The sequence below is a fragment of the Tachysurus vachellii genome, chromosome 5 (genome assembly GCF_030014155.1).
Source record: "Tachysurus vachellii isolate PV-2020 chromosome 5, HZAU_Pvac_v1, whole genome shotgun sequence".
In the NCBI taxonomy this organism is placed as follows: Eukaryota; Metazoa; Chordata; class Actinopteri; order Siluriformes; family Bagridae; genus Tachysurus; species Tachysurus vachellii.
The window spans coordinates 10230896-10257889 of NC_083464.1; the positions used below are offsets into that span (position 1 = coordinate 10230896).

At 37.5% G+C, this 26994-nt stretch overlaps 1 protein-coding gene across 3 annotated transcripts in view; it reads left to right on the plus strand.

The window, feature by feature from the left end:
- kcnh2b (potassium voltage-gated channel, subfamily H (eag-related), member 2b) overlaps nt 1-26994 on the plus strand; it is a 194868-nt gene that overhangs the window by 315 nt on the left and 167559 nt on the right. For 2 of the 3 annotated variants that reach the window (XM_060869670.1, XM_060869669.1), the window contains exons 2-3: nt 265-880; nt 21145-21375. In XM_060869670.1, the coding sequence (XP_060725653.1) occupies nt 805-880; nt 21145-21375 (307 nt within the window). In that variant the 5' untranslated portion in view covers nt 265-804. Of the gene's footprint in view, nt 1-35; nt 881-21144; nt 21376-26994 lie in introns of those variants that run through there. The other variant, XM_060869668.1, reaches the window with a different exon arrangement.

Here is a 26994-nt window from a genome sequence, read left to right on the forward strand (position 1 = left end):
TACACCTGCTGGTGAAAATGACGCACCTGTCGAGTGTGCTTTAGAAATAATCACAATTTTTAATTTTGTTTGAACAGCAAAATCAAGCTTTAATCAGTCCTTTGTTGTGCGTAATATCCGCGCCTTGTCGGATTTGCATGATGAACACATTTAAATGAACGGCCTACATTAGGTTGTAGTTGTTACAGTGTTTCAGTAGTATTGGATGATATTTTTTAAGGATGCTGATTTGGTTCTTTTGATGTTCGGTGTGATGTTTTGTAGCTTTCCCAGCAGAGCGGAAGGGGTTAAGGAGGTGTCGCCGCCGCCGGTGTGAGCTCCAGCGCGCAATGAAACATCCCCAACACAACTGACGCTCCAAACGGGGCACCGACAGGGTGGTGCATTCAAGAAAGAAAGCGCTCAAAGAGGCAAAGGAACATCTTAAAACCTCGAGTTGTGACACCATCAGCTTTGTTTAACAGAGTTTTTCCTCCGAACCTAAATGGCACGAAGTGAGCGCGCTTACAACACTTCATCCTGAGCCAGAAAAAGGATATCAGCTTTTCTTATTCTTCATCTGTTTAAAACACACACACACGCACACACACGCGAAAGGAGACGGAGGTGAACTAAAAAGGATTTTAAAAAAAAAAGCAAAGTGGAAGCATCGGGGGGTTTCGGATGAGCAGGCGGCCGGTTTTTCTCCCTCGGCTGGCTAATGAAGTTGACCGGGCGGTGTGGCGCTCTCCGCTCTCCGTGTAGAGGTGCGTGAGGCTAAGCTTCAGCTTTGGAGACGCGCTGAACCCGGACTAGCGCATCAGGATGCCGGTGCGACGCGGACACGTGGCGCCCCAGAACACTTTCCTGGATACCATCATCAGGAAATTCGAAAGTCAGAGTAAGTTTAGGACGTTTATACAACTTCATGGATTATATTAATATAAAATGAAGATCTTTCAGGGGTTCTCCAAAAGGCAACAGGGGCAGAACCGGCAAAAGTTCTTGTGAAATAAGCTGAACTATTATTATTATTATTATTATTATTATTATTATTATTATTATTATTATTATCATTTACTACTACTACAACTACTACTACTACTACTACTACTACTACTAATAATAATAATAAAAATACATTTTCCAAATAAATTAAGAATATTCACTATCTTTTCCCCAATACTGCTGACCTTCCCATTATGTTTAAAACAATAAATAGCCATTCAAAGTTAGAACACCTTAATAAATAATAGCATTTCTTACTGCTGTAGTCTGTGATACTTATCTCACTGTGATTATTTCTTATTCGTGCAGCCTGAAATTATTTACAGAATGATGTAAACAAGCAGAAATGGTAATATGTTTCAAATAAGACTGGACGTGATTACTGTTTTTTTATGGTTCCTGTCAATCTGTGCACTTAACATTGCACCCCCACACCATTTTATTAAAAAGAATTACAGTAGCATCAACATAGCATGTATGCAGCACTTTGTAAACATACTCCTTTAACAGACTGAGTCGGTATACACAACTCACCATCTTGTGCTGTTATAAACATTGTTGAAGTTGATGAGTATAGACATGAAGAGTGGTGTCTGGCAGAGATGCTTATTCAGGAGAGGAATTAGAAATAAGAATTTTTGATATCATTTCAGTCCGTCATCAGTTATAGAACAGATCTTTAGCTTTATCTCATTATCTGAAAAATCTTTTTAGGAAGATTTGTTGGATTTCTCTCCGCTGCAATATCTGGTTTTACCATTTTCTATAACAGACACATGTCTAGAGCTGTTACTGTATAACTTATTACTAATGCTAATGAATGCATTTTATGTAGTATTCTGGAATGCAATATTGTTTTCATATTTTAGAGGAAGTTTACATGATATGAATAACAATTTATAAATTTAACAGAATTTTTACCCATTTAACAGGGTTCCCTGATCGATGTTTCCTTCATTCTCACTTTCTTTTTTAAAATCAATTTCATATGGACAATATGGCTTGGGCTGGTATAGATTTAAATTATAGTTCAATTACTGTTTGACCTGGTTAATTATGTTGATTTAAAAAAGCTGAAACCAGCTCATAATAGAACGTGCCATACTGCTGCTTAAAGAAATGACAGCAAATCTGAGACTCCACAAATCCCAAGCTCACTAAGTTACGAGTGACATCACAGGATTGAGCTTTCCCACTGCATAAACAGCACTGGTGCGAGTAATTCTGCAATAAACACCTCTCTCTCTCTCCGTGCCAGAATAAAATGTGAGGTGTGGAAAACGCCTCTGATGGTGTTTTGTACTGGTGCGGTTTCCCTTTTAATATAATTTCCACTTCAACACAACATTCTGAGACTGTGTTAAAATAATTCAGTTGGGAGATGTTTACGTGTTAATATCAACTATACCATTTTGAACAGTTAGAGATGTCCAGACAATTAAGAGCTTGAAGTCATTCAGCGTAGTTTTAGCTTTATCCTTGGGAGCACCTGTGCTCTTGGCCCTGATATGGACTTGTACTATCAGGAAGACTTGTATCTTCAAGATAGTGACTATCTTCAGACAGGATATTAACAAACTGATTTATTTTTAAATTCACCTCAGTGGGCTGATTTCTTCTGTATACGGGCAGGGAATTGAAAGAGTTTTATATTTTATAGTCTCATTAGTACTTGTGTGGGTGATGTGCTGTTTGTTATAGACAAGTGTTGTCCTGACCTGGGCCCTGTGCTATATATTATTATTCAGACTAAAGTAGAAACTCTGGATATGCGTCAAGGTTCTTTTGTAGGCCTTTAGAAGAAGCCTAGATATGTACAGTCGTATGCAAAAGTTTAGGAACCCCTGACAATTTCCATGATTTTCATTTAAAAAGATTTGGGTGTTTTGGATCAGCAATTTCATTTTGATCTATCAAATAACTGAAGGACACAGTAATATATTTCAGTAGTGAAATGAGGTTTATTGGATTAACAGAAAATATGCAATATGCATCAAAACAAAATTAGACAGGTGCATATATTTGGGCCCCCTTGCCATTTTGTTGATTTGAATACCTGTAACTACTTAGCACTGATTCATTGGAACACACATTAAGCTCATTAAGCCTTGAACTTCATAGACAGATGCATCCAATCATGAGAAAAAGGTATTTAAGGTGGCCAATTGCAGTTGTTGTTCTCTTTGACTCTCCTCTGTAGAGTGGTAACATGGAGGCCTAAAAACAACTCTCAAATGACCTGAAAACAAAGATTGTTCAACATTATGGTTTAGGGGAACGCTACAAAGTTATGCTTCACCTCAGTTTAAAACAATAGTCTGGGTCTATATCTTACTGTATAAGTGGTAGGATTACGCCACTTTTAAGTATTTCGTTCAAATTGATCCTAAGCCCTCTTTTAATTTTCAGGATATTTTAAAAATGAATGTGTGATAAAAATGTGTTCAAAAATTAATGTGTGATACATAAACCGTGTTATGTGTTAACAGACTATGTATATGTGTACTAGGAAGTCTTAATCTACTTGAGCAATATTTATCTGTTCAGGTGTTTCAGGTCCATCATATTCCATCTAACTTTAGTAAATAACATCTAAAAATACTGTCAGCTCTAAAAACCCATCTCAACTTAAGCACTACTTTATCATTAGTCTTTAAATGTATTAGCTTTATATTTATATATTTGAATCAGTCCTTTGTCTAAATGTTAAATGCAACTGAGAATGGTAGTATAGATTATTGTTAAACAAAATGATTGCAAGTAGTATGAAAAGTTGAAAAGGCATTAAATAAGTCAAGAGGCTTTCATATTTGACTTATGCTACAGACCATTTTGTAGTGAATATTTAAGGTAACCCAGTAAAAGGCAGCCGACAGTCGTAATGAGAGTCAACAACATAAAATCATACACCATGCAGTATAGCAGCTCAGTTTTAGATGTTCCTGTTTTCACCACAGCAGGTGGCTCCATTGCCATTAACCAGAGTTGACAGTTTATAGCGAAATTTGCAGCCTAAAAAAGGATCCAAGCAAAAAAGGACATAAAAAAACCCCCAGAAGATAGGAAAAAGTTGGCATTGGAAAACAGAGCCACGTTTGTCTTTTTCTCAGCCTTTGTGTGGGAAACAAATTAACTTGTACATTACGCTCTCTATAATCCCTATTTCCCTCTCTCGAAGTTTGCAATACACACTTACTGTCTTCTTTATTAGGGACACTTGTACACCTGTAAACCATAAAACCATTGCAACCTAAAATCATGCAGAGAACAGGTCAAGAGCTTCTAGAAATGTTCACATCAAACATCACCAATGTGGAAAAGTGTGGAAATGCCTCACTGATAAGAAAGGTCAGAGGCCAGATTTGTTTGACCTCCAGGAAGGATAAGAACCCAAATAATCACTCTTTAAAATGGTGAACAGAAAAGAGTCTTAGCAAAATTGAGGTAAATGTGCAGATTCTAGAATTTCTAGAGTTTAAGCCGAATGGTGCAGTGGAGAGACGAGAGAGTGGAGGGTCTGCAGGTTAAGACATTTTGTAGGTGAGAGAAGAGACGAGAATGACCACACTTTGAGTTGACAGGAAGACAATAGTAACCCATATAAGAACTTTTTACATTGTGGTGAGGAGGAAGGCATCTCAGGACACAAAACCTTGAGGTGGATGGGCTACAACAGCAGAAAACCACATCAGGTTCCACCCTTGTCAACCACAAACAAGAAGTTGAGGCAATCATGGGCACAGACCCATCCAAACTGGGCAGTAGAAACTACAAGGTAGTTTGTAAAACAAATTATTCAGTTAGCCTGTGCCCATGATTCGACGAGCCTTTCTGTTCATGGCTGACAGGAGTGGAATCTGATGTTGTAGACCATCCACCTCAAGGTTTTGTGTACTGAGATGCTTTCCTGCTCACCACAATGTAAACAGTGCTTATTTGAGTCACTATTGTCTTCCTGTCAACTCCGTGTGGTCAGGCTCATCTCTCCTCTCACTTACAAAATGTTTTAACCTGCAGACCCTCCACTCAGAGGATATTTGTTGTTTTTGAAATTTCCAGAAGATCAGCAGTTTCTGAAATATTCAAACCAGCCCATCTGACACCAACAAACCTTCCATGGTTAAAGTCACAGTCATTTGTGATGCTGATGCTTAGTGAGAACATTAACCTAAGCTCTAAATGCATAATTTTATGTATTGTGCTTCCACATGATTTTCTGACTGGGTAACTGCATAACTTAGCAGGTGTACATGTGTTTGTATTCCTAAGTGGGTGTTGTGTGTATATCATAATAGCAATGGTTACATACATCATAGAAACACTCTATACACTTTGTGTAGCTTTGATTATATTTACAGCATTTGGCAGACACCCTTATCCAGAGCAACTCACACTTATCTTATTTATACAGCTGGTCAATTAGGGGCCTTGCACAGGGGCCCAGGAATAACAGCTTGGTGGCCCTGGGATTCGAACTCACAACCTTCCAATCAGTAATCCAACAACTTAACCACTTGGCTACCACTTTACATCGATTATATGATATAAAATAAATTTTGGTGTTCCAAAGTATTGTAGAAGTACTTGTGGGCAACCCTGTTATTAACTGACCTGTCTGCTGCTCCTTCTGAAAATAGAGCAGGCATAGGGCTTAATACTTGCCCCAGTGAATCTCTATTAGTGCTCACTGTAGTTACTATTTTGACCTTTATGACCTATGAGCACGCACATCTGTCTATCTAGAAAGGTAATCAAATCAACAGAACTTTTGCTTATATCTGTCAAATTAAAACTAGCATTTTAATTATTAGTAATTCAACAGAATTTATAATGTATGGGACTGTGAGTGAATGTCTCAGTATCAATGGTACTACAGGTTGAAAGCCTGATATACTCTGTGTTTTCTGGCTCCGCTCCACCTGCCCCAATGGACATGCCACTCACTCAGATATGACACCATCAGATCATATCACATCACCATCATTTGTTTAAATTCTTATGAACACTTATTCTTTGGAATGTACCAGCAGCATATATATTAGGACACAGCATATTTGAGGATGCTGATGACTGTATCACTGATTTCATTTTAGTAGAGAATGTGTATGTGATTTATGGTGGATTTAAAAAAAAAACCCTCCATCCAATACTGAATGGATGGCATTTATAAAAATTTAAGTGATTCTGATTATGAGTAAAAGCTGTGCAAGGACAAGACAGATTTATCTGCCTCTACCTGAAATGATATAATACCTAAAGACTCACCTTTGTGCAAAGGAATATGTTCTAATAAAAAACATTTCCTTTTAATGGCACCTTAATACTGTGGTAAAAAATTACTTTAGATACACCACAAATTGCATGTAATGCACACCCTATTCTGCATCATGGTATAACAGCTCACTGCTCTACCTTTTCCATCTTATTGCTAAATTATGAGTTGATCAAACTGATATAAATCACTGTAAATCAAATTGTAAGCAATATATTCTGTAGCCCTCTAAATAGTAAGGGCGGCATCAGAAAATCAAGGATATACACTGCGAAATTTAGTGTTGATGTGACTTCATATTTCATGATGCATAATTAATTGAGCAGACATTATTCACTCTGTCATCGGCTTGTGGCGCTCTAGCGATCGTAGGACAGCTGCCAGATATTGATGGGTATCTTTTTATTTGCTTTGCCAGACACCGGGGAGACGTGCTGATCTTATGAAATGGCTTGTATTGCACATCAATTATTTATTGACGCTTTATTAATCCATTGATAATGAATACTGTTACTCTTACTGAGTTTTTTTTAGCACTACAATAAATCTAGTTTGTCATTTAATCTTTACTGGCAAACATCAATGTGAAGTGCTTTGCTATTTAACCTTTGCTGCTTTCTTTAAGCTGCTTATTAGATTTATGTCTGTATTTGTTTTTGAGCTGTAATTTAAGTTGTAGACTAAAGCTTTTCTTCCAATTCTATCGCAAAAAATTGTAGAATTCTAGAAATGCTATATTTCAGACTTTCAGATTTTACCACACAAGCTAAGCTGAATTTGCTCCTCACACCTGTCAGTGTTTTCTTTAATTCCTCCTCGACTGTTGACCCTATTTGTGATCGCTTTAAACTGATCATATCACGTGCGACGTATATCTCCAGGAACATGCTTATCACATTAAACCGTTCTATGGAGGGCAACAGCTGGATTCACCTGACTCCAATTAGATGTGTGTGTAGAACAGCAGAACCAGGGGAGGATATTAAACACTGCACCACTGCACCATGTGCGAAAACATAACCATCACCAGAGCAACTATTCAGGGGACAGAGTCAGTACCTGGTTATCTCTTTACTGCTTAGCAATAGATGTCTGCATTGAGACAGATGATCGATTATATAGCAGTGAATTTTTGATCTGTTTTAACATCTTTAAAACACCTGGTATATCTTATCTTTATCTTATATCTAAGTTGTTGCACATACAGTAAACACACAAAGGCTTTTTTGTGACTGGGATCACATAAAGATTATTGCGTTATAATTAATTGCATTCAATAAATCTTAAATGCTTTTCATTTTTACCTTAACAGATCATATTAATTAATAATAAAATGTTTAAATCTATCTCTCATCATTCCTATAACTCTGTCTGTCTAAAAGTGTTTCTCCTGTTTCATTATTCGCTTCTTCTTTTCAGTTTTTCTTTTTGTAACCCTCTGCCTTGTGTCTTCACCACTACAGAGTCTTATTAGAGCTGGGAGGTGCTAAAGCCCCAAGGCGCTCCACATTTCTTCTTACTCTGATTAAAGGTGCTTTGCATCCGTATAAAAAAAAATAATGGCTCCTTCCACCTGCTCGGCCCCTTCTGCTGCGAAGTGGATCTGCCGGGACTTTTAAATTCTGAGGTCGTACCTTGAACTCATTTATGCAAGATAGGGATAGAAACTAATTGAACTGTTTAAATTTTTATAATGTATGTACATTTGAATAAAATTCCCACTTACATGTTGGCGATTCTGTATTCTACTTTTAGTCTCCTAAAAGAAGAATCTTATAAAACACAATTCCTTAAAGTTTTAGCTAAATAAAAGCTGGTGAAGAAGCCATTTTAGACCTAGAAGTCTAAACAGCTGAGTCTTGAGACTTCAGAGCTAAGATTTATGTGATCCTTGTACAAAATGTACAAAAATGAATCTGAATTAACGTGTCACGTGTGCTTCACGTATGACCTTTTTAAAAAAATCATATAGAAAGATCAGTGTCTACTGTTTGTGCTACCAATACTATCTATCAGTATTCACGTTATTGTTATGTAAAAAATGGTGGTTGAGCCACACAGCATAAGGTCTCAGTATAGGCAAGAAACTATTAAGCATACACATACTACGATCAATCAAAACATTTAAAACCACTGACGGGAGAAGTGAAAACATTGATTATGTCATTACAGTGGCAGCTGTCAAGGGGTGTGATATATTAGGCAGCAAGTGAACAGTCAGATCAAGTTGATTTGTTGGACGTACACTCCTCCATGGCAAGGCTATTCTCTAATGTCAGTGGCCACTTTCAGCATTATAATGTAGCCTGGTACACTGTACAAATTGTTGAAGAATGGTTTCAGGAAGTCCAAGCTGTTGAATTAGCCGTCAACAGAACAGGTCTTACAGGACTTGAAGAATCAGCTGCTAATATCTTGTCTTGAAAATTTTTTAAATAAGGTTACACAAATTTAATATCCACCCTTTGGTCATATTAATTCATGACTTTAATAGCCTTTAATGCAGAGGCTAAATAAGTGTTCTGGCCTTGATGCCACCATGTGTTTTGCACCTTGAGGTAGATATGCCGTGTATTTCATATTCCTAAAGGGGAAATATGCCAAACAGCCAATAGATGCTCAGGGACAGTCACTACTGAGATACGTAAATTAAAAATTGAATGCACAGAGACAAAGTGACAAGATTCAGCTGAGCTGAGATTAATTTAATTCTATGCAAATCAGGGATGATGCTATAAAGCGCCAAATGCAAACAAGTGAAACCACAGAATAACTCAGATCAGTCATAGTGCCTGTCTGTGTGTGTGCGTAGTTCTCTCATCTGTGTGTAGAGTTTAAATGTTCTTCCTGTGCTTCAGGGGTTTCCTTTCCTCCTTAGCCCAAAAACGTGTTATAGGCTGATGGGTATAATCTTAATTGTCTGTAGTGTGTGAATCAGTATGTGGATGCATGAATATGTGCCCTGTGATTCGCTGGTTCCCCCGTCCAGGGCGTCCTTTTATGCCTCAATTCCCCTGGGAGTCTAGGTTCCCCAAGACTCGCTGTAGGATAAGCAGATGGATGGAACAATCCTGCTGTAAAATCTGCATCTCACACACGAGACATCATTACTAGTGACATGAGTGACTTATTGCTTGTTAGCATTATTATTGTCCTATAATTAATGCAGTTGACATGTATCTCTGTCTATATGCATGTTCCTATTTACATACTCTAATTAGCTTGGTGCTTATAGCTACAGTATTCTTACTTCTGTCATGCATTGCGTGTGGGTCTGTGTTTGCAGGATCAGGTTTGCAACATGCTAGATGTATAAACAGGTTTCGTAACGAGCAGGGTATGTGTGCTCATGATGTGTGTTGTATTTCACATGCTATTTTAGCCAGCCTCGGCAGGTCGCCGGCGCCGTGTGCAACTAAAATGCACATATTACTCAACACCTGCTTAACACAAATGTAATAACAGCTGCTCCCGTCATTGCTTTTCACCTGTGTCTTACAGTAAGCTACACGCTGGTTTGTTTTTTTGGATGTCTGCTTTATTCATGTGTTCTTTAGCACACAGATATCCAGATATCAGACAGATTTCCCTGGTGTAGCTGAAACCAGACAGTGACAAACCTTCTTCAGTTCAGATACACATTAAACTGGATGAAGTCACACCTGAAAGCATGTAACTGTCTCGGTCTCCCTTACTAATTCAGGACATGAATGAAATGCCACATTGTCTATTAACATTATAGGTGATATTATGTGCTGAATAGAGCAACAAAGACTTTTGGATTAGTGCGTGCTAGCTAATGAGATTCAAGATTTTAGCTGCAGAGTTAAGTTGTAAGCTTTCCTAAGCTCATTTTTGATATTTCGACATGTTTAGAACTCCTGTTGTCATGGAGCCAAAAGTAAGACGACAACTCCGGCAGATGCCTAGGTTAATTATAGAGCTTCAAGTGTCTCATTACTTTGCTGCTGATGGTCCCTCTTTTGCTTCATGTCACCAACACACACCTCTTTGTCTTGCCTTTGTCACTCTTTATCACCCCCTCTAGTCTATTCAACGAATCGTTTGTAGCTTCCACCCTCTCACTCACACACAAATATACTTCGTATTATGCTACCTACCACTTAACCAGTCCACTGCTGTTCTCCTTAAAAAACCCTTTTTCTTTCTGTACTGCTTAGTGCTCTCACTGCCTATCAGCTTTTCAACCCATCTAGCATGCTGCCAATGTAAGTAAGGAATAAATTACGACAGGGATTGCAGTCTCTGGAAAATAATCAGTGATGGGTTTGTGGGACGCGAAGTGGAGTTAATGTTACCACACCTCAGAGCTGATTATTTTCCAATTAAAAACACATTCCCACGTCTGTTATTCTCCTTGTATCACAGTAATTTATTAATGATTATACAATAAATTTTGATTTACACATACACATCAATTTCTAGTTACAATACATTTAATGGAACATCTGCAAGGCAACTGTGTTCCCGTTTTTACATTGTAGCAGCTACTGTATAAACTGTGTCTCTCTCATGACAACCTCAGTGAATCGCCTGCCATACGAGTCCCTGTAAATTGTTGTAAAAAATGAATCAACACTTTCCCATTTAAGAATTCAACATCACTGTGGTATAATGTCCTCCAAACCTTTTTGCAGTATGCTTGCATTCCAGCCCGTCAGCGGAAAGGAAATCGGCTCATCGGACATTTTCTATCATTATAAACAAACGAATCATTCTATCGCCGCAAATCTGATATAAAATTAGTCAGGCTTTCAATGCGAGACGTTTTTACCTTTTGTTACCTCGAATAACCTCACAGAATTTCAGTGTTTCAAGTTAACGGGCTCAAATTTGAGATGCATCTTAGAGAGCATTACTTCGAAGTGCTTACTTAGACGTGTTTACTTTGAAGAAACTGAAACTGTGAAAACTGAAACTGTGAAAATTTTTAAACTTTTAGATGAATATATTGTAAGTTAAAACAGAAAAGCTTTCTACTTTCACATGAGCCATTAAACGTTAGTGTGGAGTGTGACGTGGCAAAAAATTCAATATATAATGAATATATTGACACCCGTCTGGTAAAAAGAGGTATGTACATTGGGTTACCATCTTATCTATTAGTAATATTGTCACTTTGTAAAGCATTATTTTATGTTAAATGCAAGCCCATGGCACTACACTATTCCTTGTCACAAGGAATAGTGTATTCCTATTCCTCACAGGGATTTAAGACTTGAGTTTGTTGGCCTGAAGTAATGATGGTGAAACAAAGCCAAATGTGCTAATAATTTAGTTTAGATAAAATGTTGTTTGTCAAATGAAGCTAAAATACAAGAAATGAACAGTACAATATAAAGAGCCGATGTTAATTTCTAAATGTCATGATAATGTAAAAAATTGCTTTGTTGGATTTTTGGTATTTACAGTATGTGAAGATGCCAGTTTTATATGAATCATGTATTGCTGAAGAAATGTCAAAATCTAATTACTAAATAACTGAGAAAATCTACACATACAAAAGCGCAAAACATTATTGAAATTATTATTTAAATGCATTGCCAGTTTAAAAAGGAAATGATATGCGTTCACATTATTTTATCAGAATTGATTTAATAATCAATTTCATTGTAATTGTTTGATTGTACTTTATTATATACTGTATTATATGGGTATATTCTTTCTTCCTTAAATAATTCACACTCTAATAGTTTCGTACATTGCCCTCACATCGATGTTTGGTGTTAGTGTGGGAGATGATGCAATAGTTTTCATATTGGCAGACCCTCCAGTTTGACTAAAGGCTTCTGACCCCACAGCCTTGCCACATTATCCTAGCCAAAAATGTGCATATGAAAATAATGTCTGCACCTATATGTTTCATGTGACAGTTTTGTCACGGTCACTGCCACAGTCTAGACTAGCAAAGACAGCACTGTTACCATCTCATGATCATAACCTGTATAATTCAGCTGGGCCTGATGATGCAGGCTTAGTGTTTTAGCGCTTGTTTATCTGAGCGTGAGAGTTCAGTCAGAATCAGAGGCAGTAGTGTCTGTTAGAGTATCCTCCAGCTCTGTATTCACTACTTACACTCTCACCTTTCCACTGAGACTCCCTGTAGATCATTTTAGCCTTTGTCATTTGCACAAGGCTCGGCCCTCAGTTACCGCTTCGGTCCTGCCGAGTTTCAAAGGCCATTAGACCCCTTTTGTAAAAGCGCTGGGGCTAAAATGTCACTGACACTTCTAAGGGAGTACAGGTGCCCAATGGGAGAATATTTTAATAGATATCAACCCACATCATACTTCTGCACTAGACAGTAGTTCTGTATGGTCTTATTAGTGTGTATTAGAATATCCAGGTTCCTTGTCTTAGAAACTGAATAGTTTAAATAAAAAATAAAGGGGTGGCACAGTGAGGAAATTTGCTGCCACACATTTCCAGTGTATCCGGTGTAATCACAAGTTCAGATCTAACAGGATTTTCCTCAGGTTCTTTAGGTGAAAATGTTGTTATGCGATGGACTGGCATCTCATCCGTATATATTCCTGCTTTTTGTTCCATCCATGTCTAATCCATGCCCAGTGGTCCTAGGACAGGCTCCACATCTAATACATCTAAAGTTTGACCATAATAAAGCAGTAACTGAAAATGAACGAATGAAAGAATGAATAAAAATATCTAACTATTTATTTACATTTACAGCATTTGGCAATTGTGCTTATCCAGACCGATGTACAAAAATGCTTTTAAGTCTCTATGGATGAATACATTAACAGGGGTTCACTAAGTTACATATTTACTGTAGGATATCATTAACCTTACACTCTGTTAAGGGTTTTTATTATTTTTTTTTTAATTTACACAGAAAAAACAGGGAAAAGTGATAGTTTAAGTGTTTCATTAAGTATGGCCAGTAACTCAGCTGTCCGGATATCTAGAGGTAGCTCATTCCACCACCTTCTGTACCAGAACAGAAAAGAGTTTTGTGTATACCTATCTCTTACCCTGAAAGATGGTGGGACCAGTCGAGCAGTGCTGGTAGCTCTGACGGTGTGAGGTGCAGTGCGAGGTAAGCATCAGTGTTTTAAATCTGATGTGTGCAGCTACTGGAAGCCAGTGGAGGGAGCGCAGCAGCGGAGTGATATGTGAGAACTTAGGCAGGTTGAAAACAAGTTGCGCTACTGCATTTTGGATCATTTGCAGAGGAAAAATTGCGTTCAAAGGTAGACCTGCCAGCAGTGAGTTGCAGTAGTCCAGTCTCGAAATGACAAGAGACTGAACAAGTACCTGAGCAACCTGTGTGGAAATGGACAGCTGATTTTTCCATTGTTACCCCAAGGTTGCGAGCTGTGACCGAAGGAGAGATCAGACCTTTGTGTTTATAATTTTACACAGTCAGAGCCAAAATGACCAGAAGAACTAAATTGGACAGGTAGTTATTAGCTAAGACTCCAAATTCTGACATCACTAAGCTTCTGCTCTTTAGGAGAATACCGTTAACCTTCTGCTCTGGACTGAAGAATTTGCCAGGAAATCATTGTACTGTAGATGTTCATGCTGTGTTTCTTTTGAAAGTCGTATCATTTTCATTTGTTTTTTGCACATCAGGTAAACTGTAATTTTGTGCCATATATGTACATAGATAGGTGACAAATTAAAGGAATAAGCTGGTGTTCTATTATGCTATGAAGGTTATTTTGCGGGTATTGATATACCCTTACAGAGACGGTTCACTGCAGATCCATACAGTTTCAGAAACAGTAGGTTTAAAAATACATGCCAAAAAATGGGTCATATTTATGTATGTAATATTGTGCTCAAATGGTGTGCTGTAGATTTGAGCATGTTTATTATGCACACCATATTGTGATTGCATCAAATTGTCAAATAATGGCACTGGAATTAATACTTTTCCTTGTTTGAGCTGATGTGAATGAAACAGTTCCAGCTTAGCATCATGCATAATTGATTTATGCATTTTGGTTTTTTTTACTTGATCGTCATCTTGTTTCATGTTGACAGAACCTGTCAAAAAATAAATAAATAAAGCCCAATTAGTCTATCCCTGATTGTGACACTGTGTAGGAGTTAGCCACAGAAGAAAGTGACTTTTACATATTGTACATGTAATAACACTTTAAAGACATTCATTTATATCATTTGGAAAACTTTGGAATCTCATGATTTCTTGTCAGGTTAGGGGACAAAAGGCAGAATGGTAGAATGTGGATTTGAAAAATATTTGAAATGGCAATTGTTTTGGATTTAGAAATGTTTTAAATATTGTAATAGCACCAAAACCAGGAAATTCATTCTGACAGATTCTCTATGTACTGTAGTTGTTAAAAGGTGTTGATATTCTTTCCTCTGTAGCTTGCAAAAAAACACGTGTGTTCAACTGTCATCTACAGAGCTGCTCTGCTTTTCCTCACCACTTCCTTCCTTCCTTCCTTCCTTACTTACCTACTTCCTTCCTTCCTTAATCCCTCTCTACCCCGATCTTGCCTGCCTCCTTACATTCCTTCCTTCCTCCCTTTCTTCTGTCCGTCCTTCCTTCCTTCCTTCCTTCCTTCCATCATTCATTCATTCAGGTGTCTGCATCATTTTTTTTTCATACCCAGAATGTATGTGATCTATCAAACATTAGGTTGTACATAGTCACCAATTCTACAAGTGAGCTGAATTTAGTAAAACATGCACAAAGTCCTGCTTTTCCCTGTTTGTGATGGATATTACCCATTAGCTCCATTCCTTTAGATATGGAAGTCCATTCTGATCTATTTTCTGATCATGTTAGCCTCCTTTCTGTTACTGATGTGCATCAGGAAAGATTTACAAAACTTTGAGGTGGAAGGACCCCGGCAGTGTCTCTGAAGCCGGCCTTTAATGATCCTGCAGCCACATACACTCCTGTGTATCTGCGGTCACAGCTCAGCTCTCCCATGGCTGTCAGTTCAGAAAGAAGGGACATGAAGCACAGATGATAAGAATCTACAGTAATGTCTTTACTCACAAACTGATCAGTTGTTTGCATACACAGTGTAAAATGCAATGCTGTTATTGTAATTCATCCAGGAAAGACTTGCTTTTGTATTTTATATATATAGTCTTATCAAGAGTCTTTTTATGAGCTGTAAATAGTTAATGTTCTAAGTTTAGTCTCTTCTTCACAGTCTGTGTTTTATTTCTAGTTTCATCGATCTTGGAAATTGTGTGTGAGGATGAGTAAGTGGCGAGAAAAAAGAGAGATTCAGAGGGAGTGTATTTTGGTGTCATGTTGTGTCTGGTAGATCTTTGTACCTCAGTAGGAAACAGCTGGTACTGCAGGGCCTTGAGGTCTCGGCGTGTTGCTGTTGTTCCTCTGTTGCTCTAAAGCAGGGTGGCAGAGCAGGTGTGGCAAAGCGGCTCTTATGAGGAAAACAGACATTGAGAACAGATGCACCACACAAGAGCAAAGGGAATCCATCTGTCCGACTTCTTATATTCTCTCTTCATTTCACAGAGCTGCATCAGCTCTTTTCAATGCACAAATCCCAGAAAACTGGAGCTATGTGTATTCTATCCGAAAGTGTATTCTATCTGTAGTGTCCGCACTGAACACCTGTGCCATGAAATGGAACACCGACTGCACCCCAGACCTCCTCAACTAACCCACTATCTCACTAACTCTAATGCTCTTGTGGCTGAATGAACACAAATCCCCACAGACACACTCTGTCGAGTGGAAAGAAGATTAGAGGTTATTATAGCAGCAAATGTGAATTAAATCAGGAATGGGATGTTCAACAAGCTCGTGTGTCTGATGGTCAGGTGTCCACAAACCTTTGGCTGTGTAGCATGTATCATCATCCTTGTCTGATCAAATTAATGGATGGGAGCTAATTGTTCTTTTTTTTTAAATAAGGAAAATCTGAATACAAGACAAACATATCTGTCAAACAAAAGTCCATTAAAATATGAGGTCCAAAAAGAAAAGGTTACAAAGGTTGTTTAAACATGGGTCTGTGACTGAGTGAAGGACCAGCAGGACACCTTGCTCACTTGTGTTTCCAAGAATAGGCAAAAGGATGAGCATGACATAGCAAGGACCTTTTATAGGCTCCTTACACGGAGTCAAGGTCACAGCATGACAGTTTTTTTTTTATTTGAACTTAACAAGCACACAGGAATACTTCACTGGACCTGAAGAAAAGACAGAACCTGTATAAGAATGTAACTACAATATATAAGAGTATCAGGCTGAACTATAACATTTACAGCACAAACATAGCAACAACAGAGACTTTTTTTTTATTTTGAGCATAGAATAGGATTGTCATTCAGTGACGCGACAGAAATCGTGTTTTCAATTTTTTTAACTGGTCAAATCTAGAATATTAATCCATTTTTTACTGCTAAATTCAAAATCCTGTGTTGCTGCAGAGTAAGAATGATACAGTTGCTTTTGCTGTCATTACTTGAAGCCTCTCAATCTGATAAACTATACCTAGCATCCTAAAATAAATCAAAATGCTGTACTTAGTACTAAAACACCTCAGTAAAAATCAAAGAGGTGCAAAGTGACCTTGTGCTCTTTTCACAGGTCTCTCCTGTGATGTTGAGCCTGCCTGAAGCAACACCATAAAAATGCTTAACGAGATAAACAACTCATTTACGATCTTCACAACTGCCCCTGATGTTCATCTGTGTCTTGCTTCTCTAAAAACTTTTTTTTTTGTTGTTCTTTTCCTTCTGTCCCAATTAACTACTGAATCATTTGAGCAGCATGCAGTGTAGTTTATAGCCCTGTGTGCACACAAGCTGCACTTTCTATGCAGGATCATCCCGAGTGATAAATATCAGCTAGCGGTAATTACAGAGTGAAGTTTTAGTGGAACGTTCAGGTCAGGGCCTTGCTTTTATTCACAGCGTCATCCTTGAGAAAGATCTATTGCTGCCAGGATTGGCAAGGACTCCCAAATACGGTATGGAAATTACAAATGTGTTGGGTTGTTAAGCTGAGAAGGGAAAAGGTTGTGAAGGCTGACAGTGGTGGGCTACAGCAATCAGTGTTCCAGTCACACTTCAGAGTAATGGCTTTCTCAGAGGCATTTAAGTAAACTTATCTTAGAATAGTGTAAGAAGTTTGGAGAATTATTTTATTATACAGAGCACATGTTTTTCTGTTTTATAAAAAGACAAAATTACCTTGCCCATGTAGCGTTCACAATTATTGGGGCAATTTCTCTGTGTGTGTCTGTTGTAGTACTACTTGCATTCCTGCCTTAAGGAAACATGTTCTTTTTTGTATTCCAGATTTCTTACTGTTCCTGACACATTATTCCTCCACTCTTACATTAATACTTCACACACTACAATATCACGCTTCCCGCCTCCTTTCACATTCACCTCACACACATATTGCTGCATGACTAAACTGTGAAAAAGGTGGGCAGAATAAGCTAAATAACCTCAGTTCTTAAGCTAACGTAATGTTTTATTAGGTTTTTACACACTCAGTGTACACTCTTTACAGAAACTTGACTGGTTTCTCATACCAGAGCAATAAACACATCAGGTCCAATTGTCCCAGGTCAACCTGACCACAACTCAGTCTGTCCACCACACAAACTGACCAGGACTTGACCACGAATCAGTCTGACCACCACGCAATCTGACCACGAATCAGCCTTACCACCGCACAACCTGACCACGACTCAACCTGAGCACGACAGAAAAGCAGTATTATGACTCACACAGCTCCACATGGATCCTTGACCCATAAAATACATCTTTGTCATTTTTTTCTATCTGAAATAATTAGAATCGTTTGAAAAGATCATTTATAGCTTGCTTTGCCATATCAACATAAGGAAAAATGAGTGTCAGTGAGGAAAACTTACCCCCTCTGAGTTAGGTAGTTTTCTCTCTGACATGTTTAGTGTTAGTCCAACTTATTTGAAGACTAAGGCTTAGATAATTCTTCATATCTGAAATTCATCAGTATTTAATTGGTATGAATATAGTTGACAGTTTATAAATTGAAGACTGATCGTTTGTATTGTTTTTAACTTCTTTTTTTTTTTTTTTTTAACTGAGCTACTTTTTAATAGATTTTTAATGTGCTTCCATATTGAATGCTTTACCCATCAGCCTTATAGTTTGGTATGGTTCCCTGAATGTCCCTTCAAGAATTGTGTGTAGGAAGTAGCTAAAGATTTTTTGGTGAGTAGCAACATACTGTACGCTTTATAGCATCTTTTAAGCTACAATTAACATGCATGATAATAAGCAAGCAATATGTGCAAATATTTTTCTCCATATTTATTTACCATGTGCTTTTTATATATTTTATTGTGTTTATTATTATTTGTCTTTCATGTTTCTACCAGTAGCCAATATTTGATTGTTTAGTTTTGTTTAAGCCATTCTTGCCAGCCATATTTCTATGTAGACAATGAATGACAACTGAAGGACGGAGTAAACTGAACTGTGCAGGAAGACAATATGTAATTGATATTGCAGTAAATAAAGCATCATGGGTATTTTCAGTATTTTTATTGTTCATCATTGATCGACTCTATTGGTGCCAAGGTAACTGCCCAAATGTCTATTTTTGTACCAGTTTTATTTTTCACCATAAACAAATCTACAATTACTTCAAAGGTATTTATTTTGGTAGATTTCACGGTATAGATGGTCAAAGTTTTTTTTTTTTGTTTTTTTTTTTTGAAAACTACAAATATTTTGTCAGTCTGAGAGCTAAAACAGAGTTAATGGGATACCTGATGATGTATGTAGTGATTTTCTTTCTGCCATATATCCCATCTCAAGTGTAAGAATAGTTTATTCTAGTGAAATTTAGAGAGAGAGAGAGAGAGAGAGAGAGAATAGTTAAACTGTTTATCAGCAAAACATCTTTAGATTGTAGGTTTCTGCTTCATCATATAAACTGTTTGGATAAGAACTGGATATGGTTTCATGTTTCTCGCACGCATACACAGTCTACACTCCTGATGTCTGAAGAAATTGAACTTCTGATTTGAACAGTTTAGTGAGTGCTGATGTCTCGTATTTTTGTGAGGTGTGGAATGGAAAGCTACAAAACGAAAAGCTGTGGATGATGCTCTCCAGGCCTCGAAGTTATGTCGTGAGTCAGGCCTGCTCCCATAGTAGAGAGTTTTAATGTGCCACTCAGAGGAAGCTTTCTGCAGCCTAACTGAGACTTGGCACTGGAATGAGGCACCTTCTGTGGGAGCTGGCACTGCTGCCAGAGTGATAGGGGAAATGGAGAAGGGTTATGTGAAGGACAGTGGGCATATGTGTGAAGGTACAAACATGTGTGTGTGTATGTCTGAGGTCAAAGTGTCAGTTTTGATTTATTAATTTATTCATTTATATCTTAATTTAAACAACTTAAACAACAGATTTACATTTTTCTTAAATGCAATAAATTGTCTTCTTCTCTTCATATACAATTATGTTTACCGTCTCTTAAGAAATTTTTATATTCTCATGTCAAATTCAGGTATACTGAATAAATTGGACTATATTTAAGAATATATTTATTTTTTCACTTGGGTTTTTTTTTTTTGATAAGATAATATTTCATTTTGTCATATCAGTGTAATTTAGATGATCGGGATTTTCTCCTCACTTTAGGTCGTGTGTTTTAATTGATACTCTTTTGTAGCATTTGTTAGAATTATTATGGGATCATTTCATCAAGCTGATAGTGTTGAGAGTATGGGGGCATTCCTGTGGGCGGAGTCAGAAAAGTGCATATGAAAAGCAATAAGGTTGGTTTAAAGACATTTGCTACCAATGATTGCCTGAAGGCTATGACCTTTAGATCTCACCAGATGCAGCTGTCTTGGCTTATGATGCATTTCCATCCTTCTACTGCTCTCTTTTTCAGTTTCTGCTATTTTTGGAGGCTTTTAGTCTTCAGAAAGTGAAATATATGCACAGTGAGGACCATGTGATAAAAGTGGTGTCACCTGGGTTTTACCTTTCTGACCTTAATAACTAGTCAGTTGTGATTTAAGGCATCATTTTAACACCGTTTTCATTTTGATATTACCCAAAAAAAGTCTCTAAAGCAGTAGCATAAAGAGAACCCACTGTCAGAGAAAGTAAAGATTCATACGTGGCTCTAAGACAAAACAATAAAAAAAGAAGTATGCAAATTGATTTTAATATCCTTGAGTAAAAGCTTTAAATCTGTGTTTGGAGTTCAGAATCAGAGCAACAAGAAATGTGTCATAATCACACAATCACAATGTTTGACACCTGGGAATTTTTCATTCAGGACGGAGAACACAGTATAAAATTAGAAATCCTAGAACTAGTATTTGGAATAAATTCAAAGATTATATATACTGTATGTCTATATATGTTTTGCACTACATCTTGGATCGTACTGTTATATTAAAAATATGAACAAAGTTGATTATTTTTCTAAAACAGCACATCGCATTTAATATTGGGCAAATTGAGTACACACACATAGCAGCAGCGTGTAGCCAATCTAAACGGTTGTTCTCTTAACAGCCTTTCCCAAGTTGTCTCTTGAGGGTAATAAGGCAAAATGTGCACAATAAAACCTTCCCTGAGAGATATGTAAGTCTGAATATTTACATTTACAGCTTTATCTCTGACTGTTACAAAGTGCTGACATTGGAGACAAATCTCCAGAAATTACATAAACTAATTATTTTTTTAACTAATGTGAATCTCTGCCATACAAGTTGCTTTGTAACATAGAACAAGTGCATTGATTAAGTGTTATCAAAGTTGTATTCACTAACTGCTAAATTTGAGTCATATTTAAAACTTTCTCTCCTTCATCTCTCTCTCTCGCTCTCTCTCTCTCACTCTGTCTTACTACGATACAGGTCGAAAGTTTGTCATAGCCAACGCACGGGTGGAGAACTGTGCCATCATCTTCTGTAACGATGGCTTCTGTCACATGTGTGGCTACACGAGGGCCGAGATTATGCAGAAACCGTGCACCTGTGACTTCCTGTATGGGCCGCACACCAAGCGCCTGGCCATTGCACAGATGGCTCAAGCGCTTCTGGGCTCGGAGGAAAGGAAAGTGGAGATCACGCTCTACAGGAAGGACGGTAGGATAGCTCTGATGTCTCTCCCTATGATAGGAAATGACTAATGATGCTTTGGATGCTGAAATGTTGATCGCTGTGTGTGAGGTGCCTCGTGGCAGCAATTCAGCATCTGATATGAGAGTTTAAACCTGTTTTTTGGAAGGGACCGCATTCGCTGTGAGTGTATCCGCAGGAACTGTGTAGGATTTATAGGATTAGACATTGCTTGCTGGCAATCTGTCTGTGTGTCTGCATCATGACATGGATTAGTTATTGTACTGATTACTTACTTAGCCTTGAGAGTGCATTAAAATACACATTTGCAATTCAGAAAGAGACTAAAACAAAGGCACTGTGAAAGAACAGAACAACAGGCACAGAGAAAAAGAAAAATCAGAGAAATGGCTTGGTGTATTTTACTGATAAATTAAAATTATGAATAACTGCAGGTGTTTGCATGTGTAAATCAGATCAGGTGAGGACAAGGTTAGAGCAGCAGCTGTTAGTTGTCATCTGATCAGATCACGTTTCCTCCTTTTTTTTTATAGACTGCGAGGATCGGACAGCACATCAAACATAGTTTTCACTGTTTATTTGCAGTGCAGAACTGATTTCTCTATAAGCTCCTCTGACTGAGCTAAAACTCTCACTAATGAAACCATTCAGCTGATCTGTGACTTCTTAGAGAAAGTAATCGTTCATTTTTCTAATGCAGTATTCAGTAAGCATGATGTATAATAATCGCTGGGCGAGCATGGGCACAGTCCTGATTTATTTTTGCATAGGCTTTGAATAGCGTAACCACAGGTTAGCTTTGAATCTATGTGACTGTGCAGTGAATGCAAATGAGCTTTGGGACACAAAGCAGATTTGGTTGTTTTGATAAGAGGAAAGAAACAGCATTGGGGACTCCTGTGCATGTTATGTAACACAACTTCACCTTCTCACCCTTAATATCGCTGTCTATTCATAGTCCCTTGCTTTTTCGTGGTATTTATCACCTGCCATTCAATCTAATGTGGAGACACATGAAAACATTTACGGCATTTAGCAGACACCTTTATCCAGAGTGACTTACAATTTTTTTTTATTTCAATTTACACAACTGAGCAATTGAGGGATAAGAGCCTTGCTTAGGGGCCCAGCAGTGGCAGCTTGGTGGACCTGGGGTTTGAACCCATGACCTTCCGATCAGTAGTCCAACACCTTAATCGTTGAGCTACCACATCCCATGAAAACACAAACACACACACGGGATTACATGAACAAAGGCACACAGAAATACAAACACACATGCATATGGGCACATGAGTACATTCATAGAAGAAGAAGAAGAAGAAGAAGAAGACCGGGGCATAGAAGCCTTTATTATCGCCACATATATATTACAACACAGTGGAATTCTTTCCTTCACATACCCCAACTGAGGAGGTTGGGGTTAGAGTGCAGGGGCAGCTATGATACAGCGCCCCTGGAGCAGGGAGGTTTGAGGGCCTTGCTCAAGAGCCCAGTAGTGGCAGCTTGGCTGTGCGGGGCCTTGAACCCAGATCCTCCGATCAACAACCCAATGTGAACACACACACACAAGTGCATGCAAAAGCACAGGGTATAATCGCATGATGAAATGACTAGTCATGCATAATGCATAGAGGGAAGCACACCCTTGCGTTATTTATATATAAGCTTTGAACGAAGGAATTCCTTTTATGCCTTTGAAAGTGTGCAGCTACATAGTGGAGGCAGAGGGACACACACAAGGGAAGAGCAGGTCAAATATCATGTCTTCCTCTCCTTCATTCCAGCGCCTCCATTCATCTGGTGAGCAGTGTGCTGGCATCAGCCTTCAGAATGATAAATCACTGGTTCTCATGCTCAGTTGTCCTATTCCCGATCTAACCGGCATTTAATCCATCACTTAAACTTCAATGTTCAAATCTCCTGTATGGAGAGAAAGCGTGTGTGCATGTTCTTGTGAATTTGCGTCTGTTTCTTGTGTTGTAGAGTCTGTGTGTGTGTGTAATGGATCCTGACTTCAGGCCTTTAGCTGCCACTGGGTGAAGAAAAATGAGGAAGGACGTGCTTTGCTTGACATGGGGCATTTGAGAGTAAAAGACAAGTGTTTATTATAATTCAGTATGGTGTAAAGATCAAGTCCTCTCAGTATAGTAACACTGGATGTTTTCATTACACTCTGAGATATTGTAATTGATGTCGGGAACCATGATAAGGGTTATAACTTTATGGACATGGAATACAAAAATAAATTGCTAGATTAGTGACATTTTGCAAAATATTTTGCTTGCTTTCATGAAGAATAGGTATCTGGCTCGATAACGTGAAAACTTTAATATGAGTCTATATTAATATATAGCTTTTCCTTGTAATTTCTGTTAGATTCATTTATTTTTGCTTCCAGGCCAAAAAACACTGGCCTCTATTTAAAGGCCATATTTATTTTGATTGACATTTCTATTATTGAAATGTCTACTGTAGGATCTATGACATAAGAAAAGAAACAGGAAAAAACCCTAAACCTAATAATAGAAAAATGTAATTGTGTAAAAAAAAAATATATATATATATATATATATATATATATATATATATATATATATATATATATATATATATATATTATGGCCTCAAATACTACATTTTGAATTTGATATGACTTTTAAATGATTCTAACCAATCAGCTGTTCTACACCTGCAAACACATGAACTAAAATGCCCTTTTCCCCATGTAGACTACATGTCCTGTGACCCCAGGGTCAGAGTGGTCTTTGGCTTTGCATGTAGAAAATTATTTTACACAGAACGTCAGCTGCCTAGAGATAGCATTTTCATTTCCTTAAGTGTGATGTTTACCAGCTGCATAGCCAAGCCTTTGTAGCCAGACAAACACCTGCTCAATAATCCCATGTACATGGCAATAAGTAAACACTTATTTAGTTTTTTTTTTTCCTGGGCCATTATCACCAAGTTGTTTGTTTTCATAAAAAGGCCTACTTTTATTTATCTTTTTTTGTCTGATGATTTGTCTAAAATTGAAAGCAGAAGAGCTGAAACACAGATTACTGTGGTTGAGGGGCTACCATGAGTCTGAAATGGCTTACAACAACAACAGTCCTACTGTTCAATCTTCCAGCCTAGGGGTACAGACCAAAGAAGATGCAAACATTCATGCCTGAAATGGATACTGCAATCCATAAGCATCATATTATTGTCACAATGAGTCCACACTTGGAGAACACACCAGAATACTTTGTGTTCTCATTGAAAAGTTGAAGAGGTCCACTTAAAGGTCTCCTATGTTGCCTTAAGCAGCATTTAAGACGTTTAAACCCAAGTGCTTTGTTGTGTTTTTAGAAGATCTGAACAGTTTTGAGTACTTTTTTTTAATTTGGCAAACCCAGACTGCTGACACGATAGAGCTCTCATATATGACTCTCAGCTATCTATTCCATTGAAGGGTCAGTAAATGCATATTAGAATCAAATCATCTTATATCACTCAGCCTTGAGCTGTGTTACAGAGGCAAAGCAATGCAATTCAAAATCGCAAAGGCAAAACACTATTTAAACAGTGATTAGAGTGCTAGGATTTAGATTCCAGTATATTCCAGTATCTAGTATCATAAGAGTTTATGATATTGGAGTAATCATTTTGGGGGAAAAAGTAGTCCTAATAGATGACTTGACTATGGGCAGAGTTGACTATTGTATTTAAAGAATAGATCCACCCTGAGCAACTGTGTATCAGTATTTAATGTTAGCTTATGTGGTACAAAGATTTATATTATGATTAATTTACATTCCTTTTAATTCAATTCAACATTAAGTTTCAGATTCCGATTTTAAGAAATATATAAAACAGAAATATCTAAATTCAGAAACTTATCCTTGTCTGGGAGACAGCAGAAAGTGTGATTATAAATGACTTCCCTTCTATAACTGTGTACTATGTAGTCAAAAAGAAGACTTTATTTTTTGTTGCATATACATTACAGCACTGAAGTCTTTTACTTGTCATATCCCAGTTTAGAAAGTTGGGGTCAGAGCACAGGGTCAGACATGATGCATCGCCCCTGGAGCAGAGAGGGTAAAGGTTCTCGCTCAAGGGCCCAACAGTGGCAGCTTGGCAGTGCTGGGGCTTGAACTTTGATCTTCTGATCTACAAGCCCCTCTAAAAAAAAAGTAAATTATGTAACCAGGAAATTAATTCTAATTATAACAAGAAGTCTATTTTGTTAAAATGATTGTTAAATTGTTCAATAATAGAGACTTGAGTGCAAAACTGTTTATGGCATTGTTGCAATCGCAGTCCTAGAACTATCACAGAAAGTGTAGCTCTAAGCCATCATTAGAAAACTGTCCAAATGCAGTCCAAAGCCTTCCTCATACTTTCTAAATGGTATCGTTCACAATAAACTGTTACAGAAAGGACATTACAGTATATACATTTACATTATTTACTGTCCAGTGTCACTCAAAGGAAGATGGGTTCCCTTCTGAGTCTGGTTCCTCTAAAGGTTTCTTTCTCATATTATCTCAGGGAGTTTTTCCTCGCCACGGTCACCTCCGGCTTGCTCATAGGAATAAATGTTAGCGATGAATTGTAACTTGATATGAAACTTTTTTCTATGTTTCTATACTTCTGTAAAGGAATTTTTTTTTTTTTTTTTTTTTTTTTAAATGTCCATTGTTATGAGCGCTATACAAATAGATTAAAATGAATTGAATAATCTCATATATGATATCTTGGTGTATTTTTACTTTGGTTAACAGTAACTGTTGTCTACGACAAAACACACACAATGGCTCTCTGTCCAGTTCTCTCACCCCATCTTTAAGCCCTGTTCAAAAATATTCCAAAGCTTAAACTTTTTATGTTAATACCATCATCAGCACCATTGCTTCTGTCATGCCAGGAACTAGCCACTAACACAGCACAACAGCATTGAATAGCTGCAATTAATTCTGGACCTTTGAGTTCAATGTTTGCTTATCTTCACCACTTCCATATTTGAGTTCTCATTAAAATGCCATTGTATGTCACTGGAAAATGGAGAGTGAAAAATTAAAAACTTGTGCGCTTTTGTGTTTAGGACAACAGTGAAACTTTATCATTATGCCTTATTTTCAAGATCTCTAATCTTGTTTCTTCTATTAAACAGCACTGCATCTATGACATTGTAATGATTACCACCTACATTCTATGGTGATTTGAATACAACATCAACCAATAAATTAGGGCCAGAAACACTAAGGATTTTGTCTTTATACAGTATCTAATAAGAATAATATATTTAAAGTGTTTTAGGCTGGAGTTCATTTTTGGCTGTAAGAATAACTTCCAACAATTGACCCATATTTGCATTTAGTTTCACTAATGACTATAAGGGTCTTTTCTTTTCTATTCTTTTTTCTTTTCTTTTCTTTTCTCTTCTTTTCTTTTGCTAATCATGGACTTTTATTCATGCTATGTTTTGTATATGCCTTGTGGCTTCATTTGTGCTTATGTGCTGATATCTAGGGAAAAGAGTTCTAGGAAGCGGATACTCTCCAGTAGCCTACAGTTATGTGAGGAGAAGGGAGAGATTACTGTGAAATCTAGAACAGTGTACAGTGCAAAACACTT